At 40.4% G+C, this 23,009-nt stretch overlaps 1 protein-coding gene across 1 annotated transcript in view; it reads left to right on the top strand.

Moving 5' to 3' along the window:
* The window catches only part of cusr (Copper-only SOD repeat protein), an 87,330-nt gene extending 65,004 nt beyond the window's left edge, over positions 1-22,326 (top strand). Inside the window, exons 8-10 of the mRNA XM_078413401.1 lie at positions 1,533-1,657; positions 9,409-9,492; positions 14,268-22,326. Coding sequence (XP_078269527.1) covers positions 1,533-1,657; positions 9,409-9,492; positions 14,268-14,371 — 313 coding nt within the window. The 3' untranslated portion in view covers positions 14,372-22,326. The remainder of the gene's footprint in view (positions 1-1,532; positions 1,658-9,408; positions 9,493-14,267) is intronic.
* The last annotated feature ends 683 nt before the right edge of the window (positions 22,327-23,009 follow it).

The raw sequence follows: 23,009 nt of genomic DNA, 5'->3' as shown, positions 1-23,009 counted from the left end.
TCCCCTGAATTTCAGTCTGAGGAAGGATCTCAACACGAAACGTCACGTATTTATTTTCTCCAGAGATGCTGCCTGACCCGTTGAGTTACTCCAGCATTTTGTCATTTTGTGTCTATCTTCAGTGTAAACCAGCATCTGTTGTTCTTCCTTACACAAATATGGGCAATGTGTATTCTTAATATATAATGTCAACTGTTTTCTGTTAAATGGTTTGTAGGTTATTGCAGGACATTAACTCCCCTCTATTACAGTCACCTATTTCTACTTCTACTATTTCTACTTCTGCTTTTCTAAACTTATTAAATTGTCTTCTTTCGTTCCTTCCTGATTTCATGCCTGAGATGTTTTTTTAACAATTTCTGACTGTTCCATGTTTCTTGCATTTTCTCTTTAGATCTTACACTGATTTTCCAGTCTATAAGCTATGTAGCCTGCACCCAACTTAACAGGTTGTGTTGTCCAAGACAGGGGTTAGTTGCCTGACAATATAAATGTCAAACTCCTCTAGCCACTCCCAGAGCCTTCAATTCTTCTCCAACAATTAACTCATTTAATAAATTATAAACACCCATGATGGGACTTGCATGTTGTGGTCTGCAATGTTCATTCTCTGTTGCTCTGTGTGTGTGTGCCACAAAATCCACAGATGAGTCTGTAAAGATACGTTCCGGTAGAAGCAAGCATTTTCATAGTGAGGAAAGCCTGCTTCCATGTGTCTACAAGTAGACTTTGCTGAGTAGATGCCAAGGCCATTACTGGATGTACCTCTGGTAGATTCCCCGTAAGTTATTTATTTGAGTTGATTGATTTGCCTATTTTAGGATCCCATCCTGCTACCAACAGTGCTCACTCCCAAAAGCTTAGGACTATCCCTCGTGACTCCCAACCACCGATCATCCAATAAACCTCTACTCCTGCCTTTCTGTTTCTCACCATCGTTGGTCCTCGCTCTCATTGAGTCATACAGCACAGAAACAGGCCCTTTGGCCCATCATGTCCATGCCACCTATTGACCCTGATCTCATTTACCCACATTAGGTCCATGGCCTTCTGGCCCCCTATCTCCTCAGCAGCCCCAACTGATTTGTTAACTCTTGATCCTACCTCCAGCCCCTTCTTTCCTGCAAGGTCCTTGGCCTGGCCAACTGAGTATACTGAGGAAATTCAAAGTTGATTTGTTTTTTGAATAAATATTTTCTAAACTTCCCATTAATTCTTTCTGTGATGGTTTTAATTTTGAGCCTCAACCACTGACCAATGGAAACCACCTACAACAGTTTAATATGGGTTCCAGCTTAACCACCTTAGAAAAAGCAAACCCAGTCGAGTTTGAACATGGACTGAATGTCGCCTTTCTATCAGTAATAATGCTCTTGTATGAAACAAGTTTTGGGACAATCTCACATCGGTTCCTAGTAGCTACATCCCCACAGCTTAAAGCTCCTGATGGTTTTGCACTTAATCATCAAAATTTACCAATGCCACAAACTGGACTTCGAACAGATTAAATTGAAACGCATTTCTCTTTCTAGATATGAATTCCGCAGTACTATTGCTGAGGCTCTCGGAATTGCCCTCTGGAGAGTAACAATTTTCCCAGGGGACCCATCTGCAGCCACTGTAAAAGGATGCCAGGAAATCACTTTCTACGTGGCAGGCAAGTTTTAAAATACTTTCTATTTTGTAATTACAATTTGTTCTCGTTTGTGCTCGTAACACATCTCCAAATTTCAAAATGGTGTTCAAATTTAGTTCTATCTCATCACTGGTGAAGTTTTTTAAATGTTTTACAAAATTAAAATAATTTTTAAAGAGTTTTTTTGTGTGTCTTTACAAAATAATTGTGTTTTACATAAAGCCAATTAATATATTAATTACAGTATTTAAATGATTGGGATAAGGAAGGAAAATATTTTTAAGGTTCTTTACCTGCATTCTAAAACAACATAATCTTCAAACCTTAAAAATTGAGCTGGGTGGGCGGGAGGGGGGGATGGAGTTGGAGGGGAGGGGGTGCATTGAGGGGATGTGGGGTTGAAGGGGATGTTTACTTTTACTACTGCCTAATGGATATACTGCCCAATTTAGCTTCTCATTTGGAAGGAAAGTCAGGGCGGAGCCAAAACAGGCAGAAAATCTGCTTCTCTCCTGCAATAAATGTGAACGATCACCTCCCTATTTTCATGTGTTGTTAATCATGATGGGGTTACCTGTTTGAGGTGACATACCTTTAACAATGAAACACAATCTCTCTCTTTCCCCCACAGATACACACACACACACACACACACACACGCACTTATATATATATATATATATATGATTAATTCTAGATGATTAACATACACAAACTATATATATATATAGTTTGTGTATGTTAATCATCTAGAGATATGTTTAAAAATTCCAGCTGCTTTGGACAGCTTTGTAAACAGGAACAACACAATTGCTGGAGTAACTCAATGGCTCCAGTCTGAAGAAGGGTCCCGAAACGTCACACCACTTCTCCAGGTGTGTTGCTGACCCGCTAAGTTACTCCAGCATTTTGTGCCTTTCCTTGCCAAACCAGCATCTGCTGTTCCCTGTTTCTCAGCTTCTCAGTAGATAGACCTGACTTATTCTGTCGACAAAAAAGAGATTAAATATTATGACGTAAAAAAGGCAGTCATTGAAAATAACGTGTTAATGGGAATGCGCCAAAACTATCCCCACTGAATGTGAAAGTGGCCTGTTGAATGCTCTAAATGATGCCTTGGTGATGGTCATCAGAATCATCTGTGCTATTAATCAGGTGATAAAGATGCAGAGGCTGTGAACCTGTGGGTTAAGATCATTAAGTTTCATAATCATGAAGCACTTGAAATAGCTCTAATATACTGAAGGGAACAAAGCAAATAGAGCAATCGTAATTGTAGATGGAATCAAATGGTGTCAGGGGTTATGGGGAGAAGGCAGGAGAATGGGGTAAGGAGGGAGAGTAGATCAGCCATGATTAAATGGTGGCGTAGATTTGATGGGCCAAAAGGCCTAATTCTGCTCCTATCACGTATGACCTTATAAATGCTGAGCAGAGAAATGGCTAATCTATGGTTTCTGTACATAAAGGAAGTGCAGTTTTAATGATGGTTGGTAGTATTGATTGTTCTTTCTAATCGGAATCTGAACCATTTGCTGGCAAGAACTAATTGAGCATGATTACTATACTTTCCCTTTGGAAAACGGCAGATTTTCAAAGATTAACAAAGCTTTACCAAAGCCTTTAAGGTGATAGCATAGCTTTAAGGTGAGAAGGGCAAAGTTTAAGGGCAATGTACAGGGCAAATAATTTGCACAGAGTGGTGGTGGGTGCCTGGAACACACTGCCGGGGGTGGTGGTGGAGGCAGATATAATAACTGCATTTTTGGATAGGCACAAGGATGTGAAGGGATAGAGTGATGTGGGTTATGTGATGTGGGTTATGTGCAGGCAGATATGTAGCACAGTCATTGGGGGCTGAACAGTCAGTTCCTGTTCTATGTTCTAAAGCATGAAGACACTAGAGAGCATTTGTTTTCACTATCCTGCCGGGATATTTATTCCACATGTCGATCAACCTTTGCATGAAGCAGAATTTCTTTACATCTATCTTTTGAGCTTTACTTCATTTCCTAATGGTTGATCCTAATACTAAAGCCTTTAGCGATAGAGATACCGCATAGCCCTTTGCAGCACTACGATCACATTGATCATCGACCACTCATTTATAATAATCCCACGTTAATTCAATTTATTTTATTCTTCCCGCATTCCCATGAACTCCCTCCAGATTTTACTAATCGCATACATATCAGTGGACAATTAACCTACCAATCCACGTGTCTTTGGGATGTGGGAACAAACTAGAGTAGTCAGAGGAAACCCATGTGGTCACAGGAAGAACATACAAACATGACACAGACAGTACCTGAGGTCAGGATTGAACCCAGGTATCTGTCACTGTATGGTCATGGCTCTACTAACTGATTTAATTTGGATAGCAAGGGTTTCAGAAGATCTGGACCAAGCATGGGCAGATGGGAATAGCTTTGATGGGGTACCTTAGTTGCCATGGCTAGGTTGGTCCAAAGAGCTTGTTTCTGTGCTGCATGACTATATGACTCTAATTGCACCACTGTGCCATCCATAGCAAAAAAGGTGATAAATCCTTTTATGATAACATCCTTGGCATCATAAACCGAAGAGGAAATAATTAGAAATTTGGTGTTCATAAACATCTTAAATGATCCACATTTAGTGTAAACAGCTGTTCAGAATAATTTTCTTATCCCTGTAATGTGTTGTTGAACCTGCTCATACACTGTCAGGTAAACGTATGAATGGAAGCTGAGCCTGATATTGTAATTCACCTGGGGAGCCAATACCTTGCCACTGAGTGGAAGGATGCATTGGCTTGTTGCATGCTGAATCTTGATGAGATAGGGAAGATATAATGAGTTAGTCAGTCCGAAGGAGGGTCTCGACCCGAAACATCACCCATTCCTTCTCACCAGAGACATTGCCTGTCCCGTTGAAGTACTCCAGCATTTTGTGTCTATCTTTGGTTTAAACCAGCATCTGCAGTTCCTTCATGCACATGAGTTAGAATCCTCTGGTTCCATGGCAAAATCAACCGCCACTGACCCCAGAGCACCATCAGCTGAAGCCTGGGAATAACTCTTTGGTCTACCTCTCAGCAGGAGTTAGGTGTGTGAATGGGTCGTGTGAGGAAACAGCTGAAATTGAAATAACTTTCTAAATTTGATTTTTTTTTTAAAATCATGTGCTGCATATGTGACATTAATGCATTTTAAGTTTGGTAAAATGGCACATCGTGATCTGAACGGAATTTGTTCTTGTGGTTGCTTTGTGCATACAGTGTTGTGAAAAATAGTAAGAAACTCTCTCACAGTCTTTGGTGGATCAGTAAATATATCCTTGTGTATGTTGTTTGTAATATTTTCCAAAACAGTGAACATGTGAACGCTCCCTAATGCATGTATACGATGTTGCTAATGAGAAAAAAAATAATTTACAGAGATAATCCAGTCCTAAAATCCTTTTGGTAAACATCTTTACATAAGATACTAAATTACTTGTTCCCAAATGATATATTTCTCATCTTTGGGGACCCTTATAGATCAAGCTGTGCCACTTGAGAACTGAATTAGTAAAATCCATGTGACCTTATCCTTTTGTAAAAAAAGAACATATTCACTTGAGATGGGTCAGATTGTAGCTGCAGGTGAACAGGTGTGGAAAATAGATAAAAACCTATTCCTGGTGGATTATCAAACCAGTTTTATTGGTGGAATGGATTACAAAGCAACCTGTATGGGATCCTGGAAATGGCTGACAATGGCAGCAAAGGAGTGGGAAGGGATGTGTTGATAGGTGGAGCAGATGAAATTACGTCAGTGACCTCAATTCCCATGTCAAAGCTAGACTTGTATTCTGGCTTGACCGGCCTCTGTACGAAAAGTATAAAAACACTTATTTATATTTCGCAATTTGGCTTTCTTGCTAAGATTGCCTGAAAGAAATTAACCTGCTCAGCATGCCCAATGTAATGTGTGGTCAGGGAAAGACACAAAATGCTGGAGTAACTCAACGGATCAGGCAGCATCCGTGGAGAACATGGATAGTTGACTTTTCGGGTCAGGGCCCTTCTTCAGACTGAAGACTGGATCGGTTTGAAGAAGGGTCCCGACCCAAAATGTCACCTATTCATTTCATAGAGTCATAGAAAGTCATCGAGGCATGCAGCTCAGAAACAGGCCCTTTGACCCAGCTTGCCCATACTGACCAAGGTGCCCTATTTACACTAGTCCCACCTGTCCATATTTGGCCCATATCCCTGTTATTCCTGCAATATCGCTAACATAAACTCTGGAGAATATGAATATGTGACGTAAGAAGGGTCCCGACCCGAAACATCACCTATTCCATGTTCTCCAGAGATGCTGCCTGACCCATAATTAGAATTGCAGTATTTTGTTTTCGATTTACAAGGTTAGATAATGTTAAGGGACGTTAAATCAAAATGTGACCAGATGATACTGATGTTGAATTCAACATAGTACAAAGGTTTCTTTTAATAGCTTTCTCTTGTGAGACTGTAAATGGTTTTTTTTGGGATGTTTTTGATAACTTTCCAAAACAATGAACACAAGAAGCCTCCCTGTTGCATTTGTCTTATGTGGTTAAGGAGGAAAATAATTATCAGGGCAAATCTGATAGTCAATGTTTGATAATCAAAAATTGTTCTTTCTGAATGGCATTACTATACTTTTTTGCTCACAGTTAGAAAAGCAAATTGTTAAAATTGATGAAATTATTATTTGGGAATCCTTCTCTTTTTTTTATATGCTGGAGATTTTAATTACAGATGACCTAGACGTAAATTAGACACTGCAGCTTTATGTTTAGTTTAGTTTAGTTTATAGATACAGCGTTGAAACAGGCGCTTTGACCCACCAGGTCCACGCCGACCAGTGATCCCCGTACACTGGCAGTTTCCTGCACACTAGGGAAGATTTTTACCAAAGCCAAATTAACCTAAAACCATTACATCTTTGGAGTGTGGAAGGCAACTGAAGCACCCGGGGAAAACCTACGCGGTCTTGGGGAGAACATAAACTCCGTACAGACAGCATCCATAGTCAGGATCGAACCCGGGTCTCTGGCGCTTTAAGGTAATAGAGTCATAGAGTGATACGTTGTGGAAACAAGCCCTTCCGCCAACTTACCCACACTGGCCAACATGTCCCAGCTACACCAGTCCCACCTGCCTGTGCTTGGTCCATATCCCTCCAAACCTGTCCTATCCATGTACCTGTCTAACTGTTCCTACAATTTTACAACACTCGACAATGCTCTACAATTGGTCCTGTGGGCCATTGAAATTCCAGGGAAGCAGCAGCTGGTTTAACTCGGAGGGTACGTCATTTGTTCAATATTTAAGACCCCTGTCTGAGGGTAGGAGTAGAGGGTTGTGATCTGGTGCTGTGCAGAGTATAGATGAGACCTGATTTAAGAAACCCCGAAAGAAGCAAACATGCTTTCTCTGGCTCGGCAACAAATGCAAAAGACAATCATAAAAACTTACCTCATAGTTCTCTTTTTTTCAGCTTTCCTATACGACTGGCCAATGGAAAGCAATTTTCTCCTTCCTTCCCTCGATGGCGAACAAAACTGCAGTCACGTTAGACCAGGTTATGACGTACATAGGATGAACAGCTTTGTGTTGGTGCCTTTGCTGCCAGTGCAACATTAGATCCCAGTGACAGGTCCAAGCTATCAATAATAACCACACATCTAGTTGGTGGGGATCAAAATCAAAGTATCCCACCTACTCTTGAGAGCTAACAGATTGATTCACTCCGGTAATAACGGAGAACTCTACAATTGTTCCTGTAGCAAGTAGCCACAGGTAGTTCTTACTGTCTTTTGTATTTAATCAGCATACCGGGTTCCCTCCAACAAATTTGCATCATATTTAAAAAAATGCAGAACTAATAATTAGAAACTAATGATTAGTTATTAGGTGCAATTCCTGGGAATGAGGTGTATGAAAGTGTGTTCTCTCAGAGGAAAGTGAATCTTGTGAATCTCTGGTGTGCTCTGCCCCTGAGAGTGGTGGAGGCCAGATCGTTAGATACATTTAAGGCGCAGATTGATAAATATATGAAACTTTGAGGAATTCAAGGTTATGGAGAACTGGCACAAAAGAGGAGTTGAGCACAGAGCAGCCATAATCACAATGAGCAATGAGATAGGCTTGAAGGTCTCTTATTTTATCATTTTCTTGCATACTTCCTTGCCCTGTAAGACCTTTGATTTCATGTTGACTGCATCTTGGAAGAAATTCTTGTTTAAAAACAGGACTTCAGTCTTATTATTTCATTATTTTAAAAATCTGTTCAGTTGTACTGTATTTCATGTATTTGTTTTAATGTTTTAGTTTGAAGGTTAATGAATTTGTAGGTTAATTGGCTTTGGTAAAAATTGTAATTGTCCCTAGTGTGTGGGATAGTGTTAGTGTATGGAGTGATCACTGGTCGGCATGCACTCGGTGGGCCGTAGGGCCTGTTTCCGCACTGTATCTCTGAAGTCTAAAGCTAAGTTCTCATCCATGATCCAAATCTATTGTGTTTGCTTCCTATTCCAGTCCTAATATTAAAGCCAGGCTTTAGGGGTAGCAGAGTGGTGCAGCGGTAGAGTTGCTGCCTTACAGCGCCAGAAACCCGGAGTTGATCCTGACTATGGGTGCAGTCTGTACGGAGTTTGTACATTCTCCCTGTGACCACGCGGTGCTCCGGTTTTCCCCCACACTCCAAAGATGTACACGTTTGTCAATTAATTGGCTTTGGTAAAAATTATAAATTGTCCCTAATGTGTATGCTAGTGCTAGTGTATGAAGGCGATCACTGGTCAGCGGGGACTCGTTGGGCTAAAGAGCCAGTTCCACGTTGTATCTCTCAAGTATAACGTCTAAAAAACTCTAAAAACTTTGCTGTAACCATAAAATCGGGGGAAGTTGCTGCACAGTGTCCTGGGCTAAGTGTTGGCAAGGCAGTCCAGGGTACTTGTATTTCGGTTCATCTGAGAATGTAGTTTGTGTGTGTTAACCTTGAAATACAATGTTTCAGTTCCAGTTTAGTTTATTGTCACGTGTATTGAGGTACAGTGAAAAGCTTTCAGGGAATTTGCAGGGAGGAAGAGATTATTGAAATTTGGATGTTGTGTGAGTAAATTTGGATGTTGTGTGAGGACTGTCATCATTCGGACCAGTGAGTTTGTAAATCTCACTGCATACTAATTTTGGATGTTGTGCTATTGTTGACGTCATTTACGTGAGCTACTTGCTAAAAGGAAACTTGCAAGGCAGGACAAAATACTCAACGAAAAATGTGGGATCAGACATTCTGAGTGTCACCCAGAAATGTCCGCAGAATTGCCTAATTGCAAATACAACAGCACAAGTCTGAAGAAGAGTCGTGACTCAAAACATCACCCATTCCTTTTCTCCAGAGTTGCTGCCTGACCCGCTGAGTTACTCCAGCATTTTGTGTCTATCTTCGGTGTAAACCAGCATCCGCAGTTCCTTCCTACACAACGCAACACTTTATTAAACATTTTAAAAGACACAAAGTGCTGGAGTATCTCAGCATGTCAGGCAGCATCCTTGGAGAACACGAAGCAATGACGTCTTGGGTTGGGGCCCTTCTTTAGACTGATTCTGAAGAAAAATCTGAAGATGCTGCCTGACCCGTGAGTTACTCCGACACTTTGCATTGTTTTTTGTGGAAACCAGCACCTGCAGTTCCTTGTTTCTACTGTATTTGAACTTTTATGAACAAATTTATAGCTCAATGTTTTCCTCCTTTCAGGAAATGTTGAGAAGACCAAAATGGACAATTTAGAGAAAAATGATAAAATGGGCAAATTCAAGGCCTCCAAATCATGCACAGCAGGTATGTTGCATTATTAGCCGTTAATGTACCAGTGTTTTGGGTGATTTGCTTGCAGCAGACAATGGGGTTAAAAAGCATCAGTGTATCATTAGCACAGTCATGGTGACATGTTGTGATATAATGGTCTTTTTGCAAAAGAACATAAGAAATAGAAGCAGAAGTAAGCTATTTCCCTCCTCACCTTTGCTCTGTTATTCAGTTCTGCAATATTCTGCAATATTCTGCATGTTTTGCAATAAAAGAATGTTTCAGTTGAGAGTGACTAACAATTGTCATTGATTGAGCAAATACTTGACGCCAAGTTAACAGTTATGTCCCAATGAGATGAGAATAACTAGAATACAGAATTGAAATGATTCACTGGAATTGCACTCATTTCCAGCTGATTTTACTTTGTGCATTTCATAAACATTTTCCATATGGTAACTTATGATGTCAAAGTGTGGGAGGCACTGACTCAGAAGGCAGTGTTTGAGAAAGATTATGTTTCCCAACGCTGATGTTTTTCATGCTGAAGACCTCCAGCTTGCAGGGAGAAAAAACCTTTCCATGGCTTTGACACTGTTTAGTTTAGTTTAGAATAGTGAGAAGCTTGTGTTGCGTGCTAACCAGTCAGCGGAAAGATAATACATGATTATAATTGAGCCATCCCCAGTGTACAGATACATAATAAAGGGAATAACACGAATAGCGTTTAGTGCAAGATGAAGTCCAGTAATGTCCAATTAAAGATAGTCCGAGGGTCTCCCATGAGGTAGATAGTAGTTAAAGACTGCTCTCTAGATGTTGGTAGAATGGTTCAGTTGCCTGGTAACAGCTGGAGGGATAGGTTCTTTGGAATATTGGTCAATGCTGTCAATCTCAAAGACTGAACATTTTCAGCTTCTTAAAGAGGCTCGGGTAAATGAAGGTTTGAACATAAAATAACATAGACCGTATGGGTTTTTTCTGGATGCTGCGGTTTCCACCCACATTCTAAAGACATGCAGGTTTCTAGGTGAATTGGCTTCTGTAAATTGTCCCTGGTGTGTGGGATAGAATTAGTTTTCAGCTGATCCCTGGTCAGTGAGAACTCTGTGGGCCGAAGGGCCTGTTTCCACACTGTATCTCTGTACTTAACTAAACTAAACTAATTCATGTCTGAAACAACAGTCATGAATTTAACGGCAAGGTGAAGAAAGTGTTGGCTAAAGTGAATCGGGAAATTAGATTTAAAGGTGTAATGTTGATAAGTAGTGGCAGATATCACCAAGAAAATGTCATCGGTTCCACCAAAGATTCATACCACTCAGGAATAGAGAGTCTACAGAAAATTTGACTAAGCAGGGAAGTGATATAAGATTGAAGGAAAAGTATAATGATACCAAGAATTATGGAAGGTCTGATTGGAAACATTTCAAATTCAGAAAAGTATGATTAAAATAACTGATTAATAGGGAGAAAACAAAGATGAGTATTTAAGAATATATATAAATATATATATATATTTTTTGCTGCCTTATAGTGCCAGGGACCCGGGTTCAATCCTGACTACGGGTGCTGTCTGTACGGAGTTTGTACATTCTCCCCGTGACCTACGTGGGTTTTCTCCGGGATCTCTAGTTTCCTCCCACATTTCAAGGATGTAGTATTGTAGGTTAATTAGCTTGGTATAAAAGTAGAATTGTCCCAAGAGTGTAGGATAGTGTTAATGTGCGGGGATTGTTTATCGGTGGGCCGAAGGGGCTGATTCCGTGCTGTATTTCTAATCTAAACTAAACTAAGCTAAATAAGAAACTAAGGTTCTCTCTCTGACCCATAGTTTTGCTTTACTATTCAGTAAGATCTGGCTGATTTATATTTTTACCTTAGGTTCAATTTCCTGTATTAACCCCATATTCCTATCATTCCCTGAATATCTAGTCATTTGTCAGTATTTATCTTGAATATACTTATTGACAGTTTTCAAACCCTCTTGGATAGAGAATTCTGAACAACCACTACCCTGGGTGAAGACACTTCTTCTTACATGTCCTAAGGGGCCAATCTCTTGCCTTATATAATAACCATATAGCAACTACAGCACGGAAACAGGCCCGTTCGGCCCTACCAGTCCACGCCGACCACTCTCTCTGACCTAGTCTCATCTACCTGCTCTCAGACCATAACCCTCCAATCCCCTCTCATCCATATACCTATCCAATTTACTCTTAAATAATAAAATCGAGCCTGCCTCCACCACTTCCACCGGAAGCCCATTCCATACAGCCACCACCCTCTGAGTAAAGAAATTACCCCTCATGTTACCCCTAAACTTTTGTCCCTCAATTCTAAAGTTATGTCCCCTTGTTGGAATCTTCCCCACTCTCAAGGGGAAAAGCCTACCCACGTCAACTCTGTCCGTCCCTCTTAAAATTTTAAAAACCTCCATCAACTCCCCCCTCAACCTTCTACGCTCCAAAGAATAAAGACCCAACCTGTTCAACCTCTCTCTGTAGCTTAAGTGCTGAAACCCAGGCAACATTCTAGTAAATCTCCTCTGTACCCTCTCCATTTTGTCGACATCCTTCCTATAATTTGGCGACCAGAACTGCACACCATACCTTGAGATGGTGAACTCTAGTTTTAGACACCCATACCAGGGGAAACATAAACTCTTCATCTACCTTGGAAATGCTGATCAGTATTTTGTACGCTTCAATGATTGCACATTATTCTTCAAAACTCGAGAACATTTTTAATCTCTCCAGTCTGTTTAATCTCTCCTCATAGGATACACCTGCCACCACAGGAATCTATTTACTGAACCTTCACCGCACTCTTTATTACCCCTATTCCCCAGCGGGGGAGACCTGAGCTGTATATAATATTTCAGATACAGTATCATTAAGGTGATGAATAATTGGAGCAAAATGTTTCTACTATTATAGTTTAGTTTAGAGATACAATGCGGAAACAGGCTCTTCGGCCCACCGAGTCCGCACCGAACCAGCGATCCCCACACATTAGCACTACCCTACACACACTAAGGATAATTTACACTTATACCAAGCATACAAACCCAAGCCAATTAACCTACAAACCTGTCTTTGGAGTTTTATACATAGATACTTTTGCAATAAAGCCCAATGTGTTATTTGTCTTCCAAATTGCTTGCTGTTCCTAATAAAGAATATGAAAATGGATTACGAGAGCTTCAAATTGTGCAAAAAGTGAGCAAAAAGGTGCTTGAAAGGCAGCGATGGGCACAGTAATAATGGGGAAGTAAGGAAATGACAGAGATGTTGAGCAAACAATTGCATCTGCGGAAGTCTAAAAGCACACCAATGTGTAAGAAATAATAATAATAATAATAATAATGTATTACATTTATATAGCGCTTTTCATATACTCAAGACGCTTTACAGGGATTTAAAGAACATAGGGAAGTGAATAAATAGATAAATAAGTAAACAAACAGAGAAAGGAGACAGAAGGTGAGGTAACCTTCAGTGGTTGAAGGCAGTACTGAACAGGTGAGACTTCAGTGATGTTTTGAATGTGGTGAGTGAGGAGGAGTCTCTGATGGTTTGGGGTAGTGAGTTCCATAGGGTGGGAGCAGCGATGGAGAAAGCCCTGTCCCCCCAGGATCTGAGTTTGGTCCGGAGGGGGGGGGGGGGGATAGGAGATTGGCAGCAGCAGAGCGGAGGGTGCAGGTGGGAGTGTGCCTGTGGAGGAGGTCAGTCAGGTAGGATGGGGCCTGGTTATGGAGGGCTTTGTAGGTCATGAGGAGGATTTTGTACTGGATTCTCTGGGGGATGGGGAGCCAGTGGAGTTTGTAAAGGACGGGGGTGATATGGTCACGGATCGGGGTGTGGGTGAGTAGACGGGCATTGTAGTGAAAAATTAACAGAATGATTATTAACAGCGGAGGAAATGGAAACAAACGTGACAAAATACCATAGCACTTCGGAATGAAACAACACCAGTGCACTTGGAAATTCAGAACTTGATTACAGAGTCAGTGTGATTTTCAGGAAGGCAAATTAAGTTTTAGCTCTGAGGATGTGAATAACAGGATGGATAAAGGAGAACCAGCGGATATGGTGCAAATTGTGTTTTGAAAGTCCAATTAATTAGTTGCCAATTATCAATTTATTGCACAAGATAAGGACTCGTGGCTTTGAGGATAATCTTGCCAGAACATTGCTAAAGCATTGGTTAGCTGATGGAAAAGAGAGAATTGTTTGTTTTTATGTTAGTAAGCAAAAACCACTGGGGTGCCACAGGCATGAGTGGTGCAGCCTCAGCTATTTACCATTGATAGTCACCTTACATGAAGTGACTAAGTGTATTGTATCCAAACCTGCGGGCGATATAGAGGTAGCTGGGAAAATATGTCGCGAGAACACAAATCTGCAAACCGTAAAGCACAGTGGTTATCGTGACTGTAAGGTTTTAGATTTTGGTCAGGTGAATAAAATGCTATGTTATTTAAAATGTGGGGGATGTAGAAATGTTGAGAGAGATCTGGATTTCTTTGTGCAAGAAGCACAGTAAATTAGCACGCAGATATATCAAGTAATTAGGAAGGAAAATGGCATATTCACCTTTATTGAAAAGTAGGATTTAAAAGTAGGAATAATCTTGCTGTTGCAATGCATTGATGAGACCTCACCTAAATAACTGAAATAATGCAGTGTGTTTTAATAGGATGTGTGTTCCTTTCATACACTATGTTTACATCAGGCCACCTTTTATCAATACTGTTGATGTACAGAAGGAACAATTTGTAATCTCTTTGTGCTTTTTCACAGATTCAAGTGGGACAAATCCCAGCCTGTTCCTGAATGCCAAACAGTTTGTATTCTGGATACTGACTCTGATGTTGCAGCTTGGCCTCTACTCTGTATTTGAATAGTTGCAATGGAAATTGTGAGAGCCATTTGCTTCTCTAGCTGGTCTAAAACAAAATTGAGTAACGCATTTAAACAAATCCAGGGGTTTACTTTCATTGACTTCTTTAGATGGCACCACATGGTCCGTTCTTAGATTTGCACTTTATTTTTCTATGAATCATTGTGTACTGCCTTAAAATTAGGATCTTTCAAATGACAGCATGTGAATACTTCACGTCCTGCTATTTAAAAGAAGTTGGACAATGGCTCCATTAAAACAATAAATAAGTATCAATGGGGAGAATTTTGTTCTGGATCACATATGTCAAACACAACATAATTGCAAAGGAGAGTTGGACTCCACTTCTATTCCATTGATTGATGTGAAACCAAACTATTATTGTGAAGCACAAAGTGTAGTTGTTACTCTGGTTTAGCCCATGTGACCAAGGTCAAGTTTCTATCCTATGTTACCATTATAAGGATACTGTATGTACACTAATAATCAAGAGCATAATCTTGAGGCATCAGTTGTCAAAGGTGTCAAAAATAATGAACTCAAAGGAATTATTTTGGTAAATATTCTGCAAAATGACATGTAAAACACATTCTTGAATAAAAATTCGAGATTATATTCAAATTATACATGATCTATGTACGTGGAAAGTTGACCTCATCTTAATCATGCAAAATTAGTATATTTACATTTTAACCCGTACTGTGAGAAATAATAGACCATCAAGACAATAAAGTTCAGTTTGAACAGTGCAAAATGCCACAGACGGCTGTGAAGGCCAAGTCATTTGGGTAGCTTTAAAGCGGAGAGTGACAGATTCTTGATTAGTAAGGGTTTCAAAGGTTATGGGGAGAAGGCAGGAGAATGGGGTTGTGAGGGAAAGATAGATCAGCCATGATTGAATGGCGGAGTAGACTGGATGGGTTGAATCCCCTAATTCTGCTCCTATGACTTATGAATACAGTTGCATGTGATTGATTTATGCTGCTACAGATTCTGATGTAGGGAATGATTAAAAACATAGTGTGCACCCAATTGATAGAGTATTGAATTAAATTAAATTGCTCACATGAAACCCCTTTACAAAGAGCCTCCTTCATTAACTTTCCCTGGGTTTTTCAATTATTCTTTCATCACCATTTTATACATTTGTCCATTTCTTTATTGTCACCATCTCCTCTTCAACAGCTTCAGAGCAAAGCACTGGAAATCTGACTTGGGTCCGTACTCTTAATCTACATACCTGACTCACCCTTGGTGCTCCCCACATGAAACTAGTGACCCTCTCCCAATACTGCCCCATGATCTCACCCCTGACTTGATAGCCCCAACACAGACAAACCTCTTAAGAAGACCGTCTGAAGAAGCGTCACCCATTCCTTCTCTCCAAAGATGCTGCCTGTCCCGCTGAAGTTACTCCAGCACTTTGTGTCTATTTTCAGTTTAAACCAGCATCTGCTTTCTTGAACACATTCTGCACTTGGTCTCTTAACTGCCAGATACAACTACCACCATTGCCTAACACTACTGACTTCTTCCCAGTCCCAACACCAATCTGCAGCAGATAGCCCTATCCCTAATATCCCACAGAACACTCTAATCAATCCCTTTACTTGCAGGTTTTGCATGTGTGGGAAATGCCTCATGAATGACTCAGTTTCCTGGAATTTGGGCCTCAAAATAAACATTCGGCGGAAATATTAACTATCTTTTAATTTACTGACTTTTTTGCTTTCTTCGGGGATGTAACATGTGCAACATCTGGGTCTTTTAGGAATTTCTATTTCCAAATACTTTTTAAAAGTACAATTTATCATCTGTGCTCACTGTTTCCTGATCTCCTTTAGTATTTTGGGTCAATTCTATGTGGTCCTGTTTGAATAATTATTAGTTTAGTTTAGAGATACAGCGTGGAAACAGGCCCTTCGGCCCACCAAGTCCGCTCTGACCAGCGACCAACGATCGCGATAACATTATCCTACACACACTAGGGACAATTTACACTTATACCAAGCCAATTAACTAACAAACCTGTATGCCTTAGTGTGGGAAGAAACGAAGATCTCTGAGAAAACCCACGTGGCACAGGGAGAGCGTACAAACTCCGTACAGACAGTACGGGATTGAACCCGGGTCACCTGTGCTGCAAGCGCTGTAAGGCAGCAACTCTACCGCTGCACCACCGTGCTGCCAAACCTATTTGTCCATGTGCTCTTCTGTTACACCCCCCACCCTATTTCTGCCCCCCCCCCCCCATCCACATGCTTATGAGAAGGTTTAGGAAAATCACTTGCAATTCTGTGTGACCTCCTTCATCTTTATTCCACTTTGATTATCCTTTTATTTCTGTTGTTAGTAAACGTACCTTCCCTTTCCACTGACTGTTGTATTTTCATAGCCCTTTTGACCTCTCTCTTTGAAGACCAACATAATCCTAATATCTACCATTATTTAACAGTTGATCCCCTGGAATACTGTCAGAAAATATAGCCATTTTGTTCTGATACAAAAATTTGCATTTATGAAAAAAAAAGACACAAAGTGCTGGAGTAATTCAGTGAGTCAGGCAGCATCCCTGGAGAACATGCATGGGTCACCTTCGGGCCAGGACCCTGCTTCAGACTGAATTTACATTTGTGAATCCTGTTATTTGGATGCAGGAAATCTGTTTATTTGTCAGGAAACCACTGCTTTCAATACTCCTATCCTGTTCATGCAATATTTATTCATAACAGTAATAAATTATTTCCTGGGGGAATTCATGTAAGAAATAAATCAAGCCTGAAGTAACCAGGAACCATTAAGTAATTAGATACATTGTCTGATAAGTGCATGTTATTCCGACAGACTTATGTATATATTTACCAAATTACCTTTGAGTTCATTGCAGATTCATCATTATTGTCTTAATGTTTTTCTTTTAAGTTAATTTGTTGCATACACATGAACACATGTTACATTTTAAAATTGATGTTGTGCTATCCAAAATTAATTACTTGGGTCATCAGATTGTGTGTACCGTCTTGAATTTAAAAAAAATGTAGATTAGAAAATTACAGTTTTCATTGCAAGGAATTTAAAGTTGATTAGGCCTAACAGCCAGTTTGAATTAGTTTATCTGTGTATTGGTATGTGATGTACTAGAGAGACAATGGGATATAATCTGTATTGTGATAATCTATGTATTGGATGATGTAGATGTCAAATAGCTGATGAAATTGGGAAGTACATTCTGTGAGTGACTAAATCTAAATTTATGCCAGGCCATATTTCAACCAGATAAGAAATGAGGAAATATGAGGAATCAAATTTGTTGCTCCTTCCTTGCCAGACCAGAGGCTGGGTCTTCTGGAGTGTGTATCCTGCCTCCTGACTCACTAAAGCTTATCTGCCAACCTAAAGTACGAGTGAGAACATGGTAGAGTGTCTGCCTGGAACAGCAGGTTCAGCAATGCTCAGGAAGCACAGCATCATCCACCTCATGCATCTGTATTAACTGGCAATTCCCTCCACCACTTCCTCCATCATTAACACAGTGTCCACTGTCTAGCACACATACTGCAACTTGTCACCAAGACCCCTTCCCCAGCACCATCTCCACTTGCAACATCTCAAGGAACAAAGTCAGTGAGTATATGAGAGAAAAACTATCGGCAGTAACCCCTCCAAGTTACACATGATACTTACTTGAAATAGAGCACCATTCCTTCATTGTCACTGGTTATAAATATATTCATGAAAAGAACTGCGGCAGGCAGCTCACTATCCTCCCCATTAGCTCCGTACCTTTCCATATCTCCAGTTTCCTTCTCACCTGACTCTCAGTCTGAAGAAGGGTCTCGACTCGAAATGTCACCTATTCCTTCTCTCCAGGGATGCTGCCTGACCCGTTGAGTTACTCCAGCATTTTGTGTCTACCTTCACTATCCCCCCATTCATTTGGGTAATAAATTCTGGCCTGGCCAGTGACAAAAACATTCCATAAATAAATATTTTAGAAGGCAATGAAAATGTCACAAACAATTAATGATTTTCATGTCAAGAAGAACTTGAAGAAGATTGATAGTTAGGCTTTTATTGTAACTAATCTTTATTCCACCATCATCCTTTCAATGTCATCTTCCTTGTAGCAAACTTAATAATGTAACACTGATATTCAAAGAGACATACTGTATCTACAATGCTCATGAACACATTACTTATGCTAAGATGCGAGTCTGTGTATTGATTGTGCTTTGTTATGTTTACATGAGTAAACCAACCTATTTAGTCTCATAGGATTGGTGGTGAACTGGAATTAAACGGTGTCTTTAATTTTTTGGATACCAACCCCTCCAAAATTAAGCCAACTCCTATACATAATCTATTTTCATCTATGCTTAAGTTGGAAAGAGAACCTATTTTATTTTACTGAGCTTATTTTGATGTTAATCACAATTTGGATTTCTGAGGCCCAATATCAATGTGCTGGGCCTAGACACGTATGCACGCAATTGCAGATTTCAAAGACTGACACAGACCCGTAGACTGAATTAAAACTTTCTATCATTGTTGTATGGAAACCAGAATCAGCAAAGCAAGCAGTGGGATCATTCATAGTGCAAGAGGTCTTCGAATTTCAGAATTTGGAATATCCAATTGTAATTACATTTTCCATTTTTTTCTTAGCAGCAGTCTCTATGTTTTCTTGTTCAGATTCAGCTAATTTTGCCGATATTGTAACTTGTAATTGTGAATGTGCAGAATTTAACACATCCATTTGGTAATTGTCCGTCTTTTGTAAAAGCACAGCAGCAACTGCTTGAGAAGAAGTTGAAGTGAGAATAGAGATATGTCGCACACTTGAAGAAACTGTTATATACATTTTTGGGTTCTCTCTGTTCTTTTAATTTGCATAGCCATCAATATGTCTTTAAAGGGGATAAAGAGCCAGAACAGCTGTGTATTTTTTTGAGTTAACATCAAGTCACAAAATAAAGTTTTGGCAATAGAACTGCATGTTCCTATGTGTTTTGACACTGCTTTCCAAAACACTTCTTAAGACAGCCTGTCCCTACATGATAGAGATTTAGTGTGAATCTTTACAACTCTTTTCCCCCAGTTTCCCCAATAAGTTCCCACTGTTACTCAATAAATGGATTTTGAGGACAAGGAAGAATATTAAAACATGTTTTAATACTCTTAGTTTTGGCAGTACATCGATTCTGAGTGCATCAGTATTAATCAACATATTCAAAGGCAGTTTCAAAAGAAATGATTGCTGCAGTTGGGAACATTTATTCAACATGTGTTAAAAATATCTTCCATCTGTGACTTCTTCCTGTGCAGAGGCTGGGATTGTTTTCTCTGGAGCAAAGGAGGCTGAGGGGTGGATCTTATGGAAGCTTATAAGACCATGAGGGGCATGATAAGGTGGATGGTCACAGTCTTTTTTCCAGGGTGGGGGAGTTTAAAGCTGGAGTGCACAGGATTAAGGAGAGGGGAAAGATTTAAAGGGGTCCTGGGAGACAGGTTTTTCACACAGAGGATGCTGGATATATTCCTGCAAGAGGAAGTGGTCGAGGCAGGTACAAGTTTAAAAGATGTTTGGAAAGGAAAGGTTTAGAGGGCCATAAGATGAATTGCAGGCAGACAGGACAAGTTTGGGAAGGGGACGTTTGGCTGCCAAGGATGGATGGGCCAAAGATCCTGTTTCCTTGCTGCGTCACTATATCTCTAAAAGCACTTATTAGAAATTAATAAAGAGCATTAAGATGAACTAAAATGAATAAAATTAATTCAAATCATTCACCAGCACTTTTCAATAGGTTTGGGCAGCACAGTGTGGCACAGCTGGTAGAGCCGCTGCCTCACAGCGCCATAGACCCAGGCTCGAACCTGACCTCTGTGTGGAGTTGGCACGTTTTCCCTGTGAACATGTAGGCTTCTTTCGGGTGCTTCATTTCCACCCACTTCCCAAAGACGTGCAGGTTTGTAGGTTGATTGGCCTCTATAAAATTGCTCCTAGTTTGTAGGGAGTGGATGAGAAAATGAGATAACATAGAACTAGTGTGAACAGATGATCGATGGTCAGCATGGACTTGTTGGGCCAAGGAACCTGTTTCCATGCTCTATTTCTAAACCAATCATGATCAACATCTCCATTCAAATGAATGTGTTGTACTCCACAACACAAAGCCCAGGGGCTCAATGTGAAATGCACTTGTCCCTCACCATGTAGACATCCCGCTCCTGACTCTGTGATGGGTCCAGTAACAGAGCTAAGGGCCAAAATACTCTCTTGAACTCCGACAGGTGCATGTTAGAGATCATATTGACACCATGCTACCTCGTCAGGGCCACCAGTATAATCGAGGACCAGTCTCACACCAGTCATTCCCTCTTCTCCCCTCTCCCATCAGGCAAGAGGTACAGAAGTGTGGAAACACACACCTCCAGATTCAGGGACAGTTTCTTCCCTGCTGTTATCAGGCAACTGAACAGTCCTCTCACCAGTTAGAGAGCAGTCCTGACCCATCTACCTCATTGGATATCTTTGAACTATCTTTAATTGGATTTTATCTTGCACTAAATGTTGTTCCTTTTATCCTTTAGCTGTACACTGAGGACAGCTTGATTGTAAACATGTATATTCTTCTTTGACTGGATTTAATGCAACAATTTTTTTTTTAAACTGTACCTCGGTACACTTGATAAAGATAACCTAAACCACCACTAGGGCCTGGTTTGGCAACTCTAACGCCAGGAACGAAGGAGATTACAAAAAGTGGTGAACACTGCCTAGTTAAAAAAGGTACGGACCACCCTAGCACCGAAGGGATCTGTAGGAGGTGGCCCTTCTAAATGACAGCCAGTATCATCAAGACCTACACCACCCTGGCCACACTCTCATTTCACACTTGATATCGAGAAGAAGATACAGAGAAACTGTGATCACTAGATACAAGAATAGGTTCTTCCAACAGCCATCAGGCTCTTGAACACTACAAACATTACCTAAACTATGAGCTACAAACTGTCTTGGTTGTACTGAGGAGTTTGGGCTTTTAAAAATAATATTGGGGTTTATAATTGATTGAGTTTGTTTTGTTTTATTATGTTATCTTTGAGTGATGTTTACAGGCCTATAATGCAGTTGCAAGTAAGAATTTCTTTGTTCCATTTTCGGTACATATAACATATTTTGGCTTATATGGGTGGCACAGTGGCGCAGCAGTAGAGTTGCTGCCTTACAGTGCCAGAGATCCAGGTTCCATCCTGACTACAGGTGATGTCTGTACGGAGTTTGTTCATTCTCCCCGTGACTGCATGGTTTTTCTCCGGGTGCTCCATTTTCCTCCCACATTCCAAAGACGTGCAGGTTTGTAGGTTATTTGGCTTCGGTAAAATTGTAATATTGTCCCTACTGTGTAAGATAGTGATAGTGTAATCGATGGTCAGCGTGGACTTATGGGCCGAAGGGCCTGTTTCCACGCTGTATCTCTAAACTAAACACAACTAAACTAAACAATTAAACACTCTTGACTCCTGTCAGTTTATTGCTAAATGCCATGCTGCAATGCACAGGCACAGAAGACCAAATGGGATTATGTTACTTGTTCCTTAGGCTACTGAAGCAATAAAGAGAATCTTCTGCAGCACTTATAGTACTATTTTCACATTTTCACATTCAAGGCGATCAGAGGACGTTCCTGCTGGTAGGATAACATGCTGTTGGGAATCGCTTTTTTAGATCAACTGATGAACTGGGTAAGAAAACCTCCTTTAAAAGAAGTTCTGGTCGTCTGCCTTTCTATTCAAACATTGCAAACATTCGCTGTGGTTAAATTCGCAAACAGAATTTGGGCCCACCAAACATGAAACTATTGTAAATGAACTGGAAATGAAAATAAACTTTCCACCAACCAGTGTGTGAAACTGACATTTTTTAACTGTGTATTTATGGAGATGGTAGTTGTCATTCAGAGAGAATTTAAATTAAATGCACATTTTTTTTTAAACTAACGTAGTCTGGAAATTCTTATCCCATTGCTCCCTGAGTAAACTTTCCCTCACTATTGCAAATATACAGATTAGAAACAAAGGTACATTGAATTGCTGCAAGATCCTGCATTATGGAATACTAAATTATAACCGAGATTTATACTCAGGATATATAGTTTCTCACAAATTTTATTCAGTTTTTGAAGAGGTGAGCAAGAGGGGTGAAGAGAGGAATGTAGAGGAAGGAACTGCAGATGCTGGTTTACATTGAAGATAGACACCAAATGCTGGAGTAACTCAGCGGGTCTGGCAGCATCTCTGGACCTATTCCTTTTCCACAGAGATGCTGTCTGACCCGTTGGATCACTCCAGCATTTTGTGTGTAGGAAAGAACTGCTGATGCTGGTTTAAATCGAAGGTAGACACAAAATGCTGGAGTAACTTAGCGGGATAGGCAGCATCTCTGGAGAGAAGGAATGGGTGACGTTTCGAGTCGAGACCCTTCTTCAGAAGAAGGCTGAAGAAGGGTCTCTACCTGAAACATCTCCCATTTTTTCTCTCCAGAGATGCTGCCTGTCCCGCTGAGTTACACCAGCATTTTGTGTCCAGCATTTTGTGTCTTATCTTAGGAGGAATGTAGATATTGTGAAGAAGGGTCTCGA

This window comes from Rhinoraja longicauda, chromosome 16 (assembly GCF_053455715.1).
Source record: "Rhinoraja longicauda isolate Sanriku21f chromosome 16, sRhiLon1.1, whole genome shotgun sequence".
Taxonomy (NCBI): domain Eukaryota; kingdom Metazoa; phylum Chordata; class Chondrichthyes; order Rajiformes; family Arhynchobatidae; genus Rhinoraja; species Rhinoraja longicauda.
This window is presented reverse-complemented; position numbering and strand designations above follow the sequence as displayed.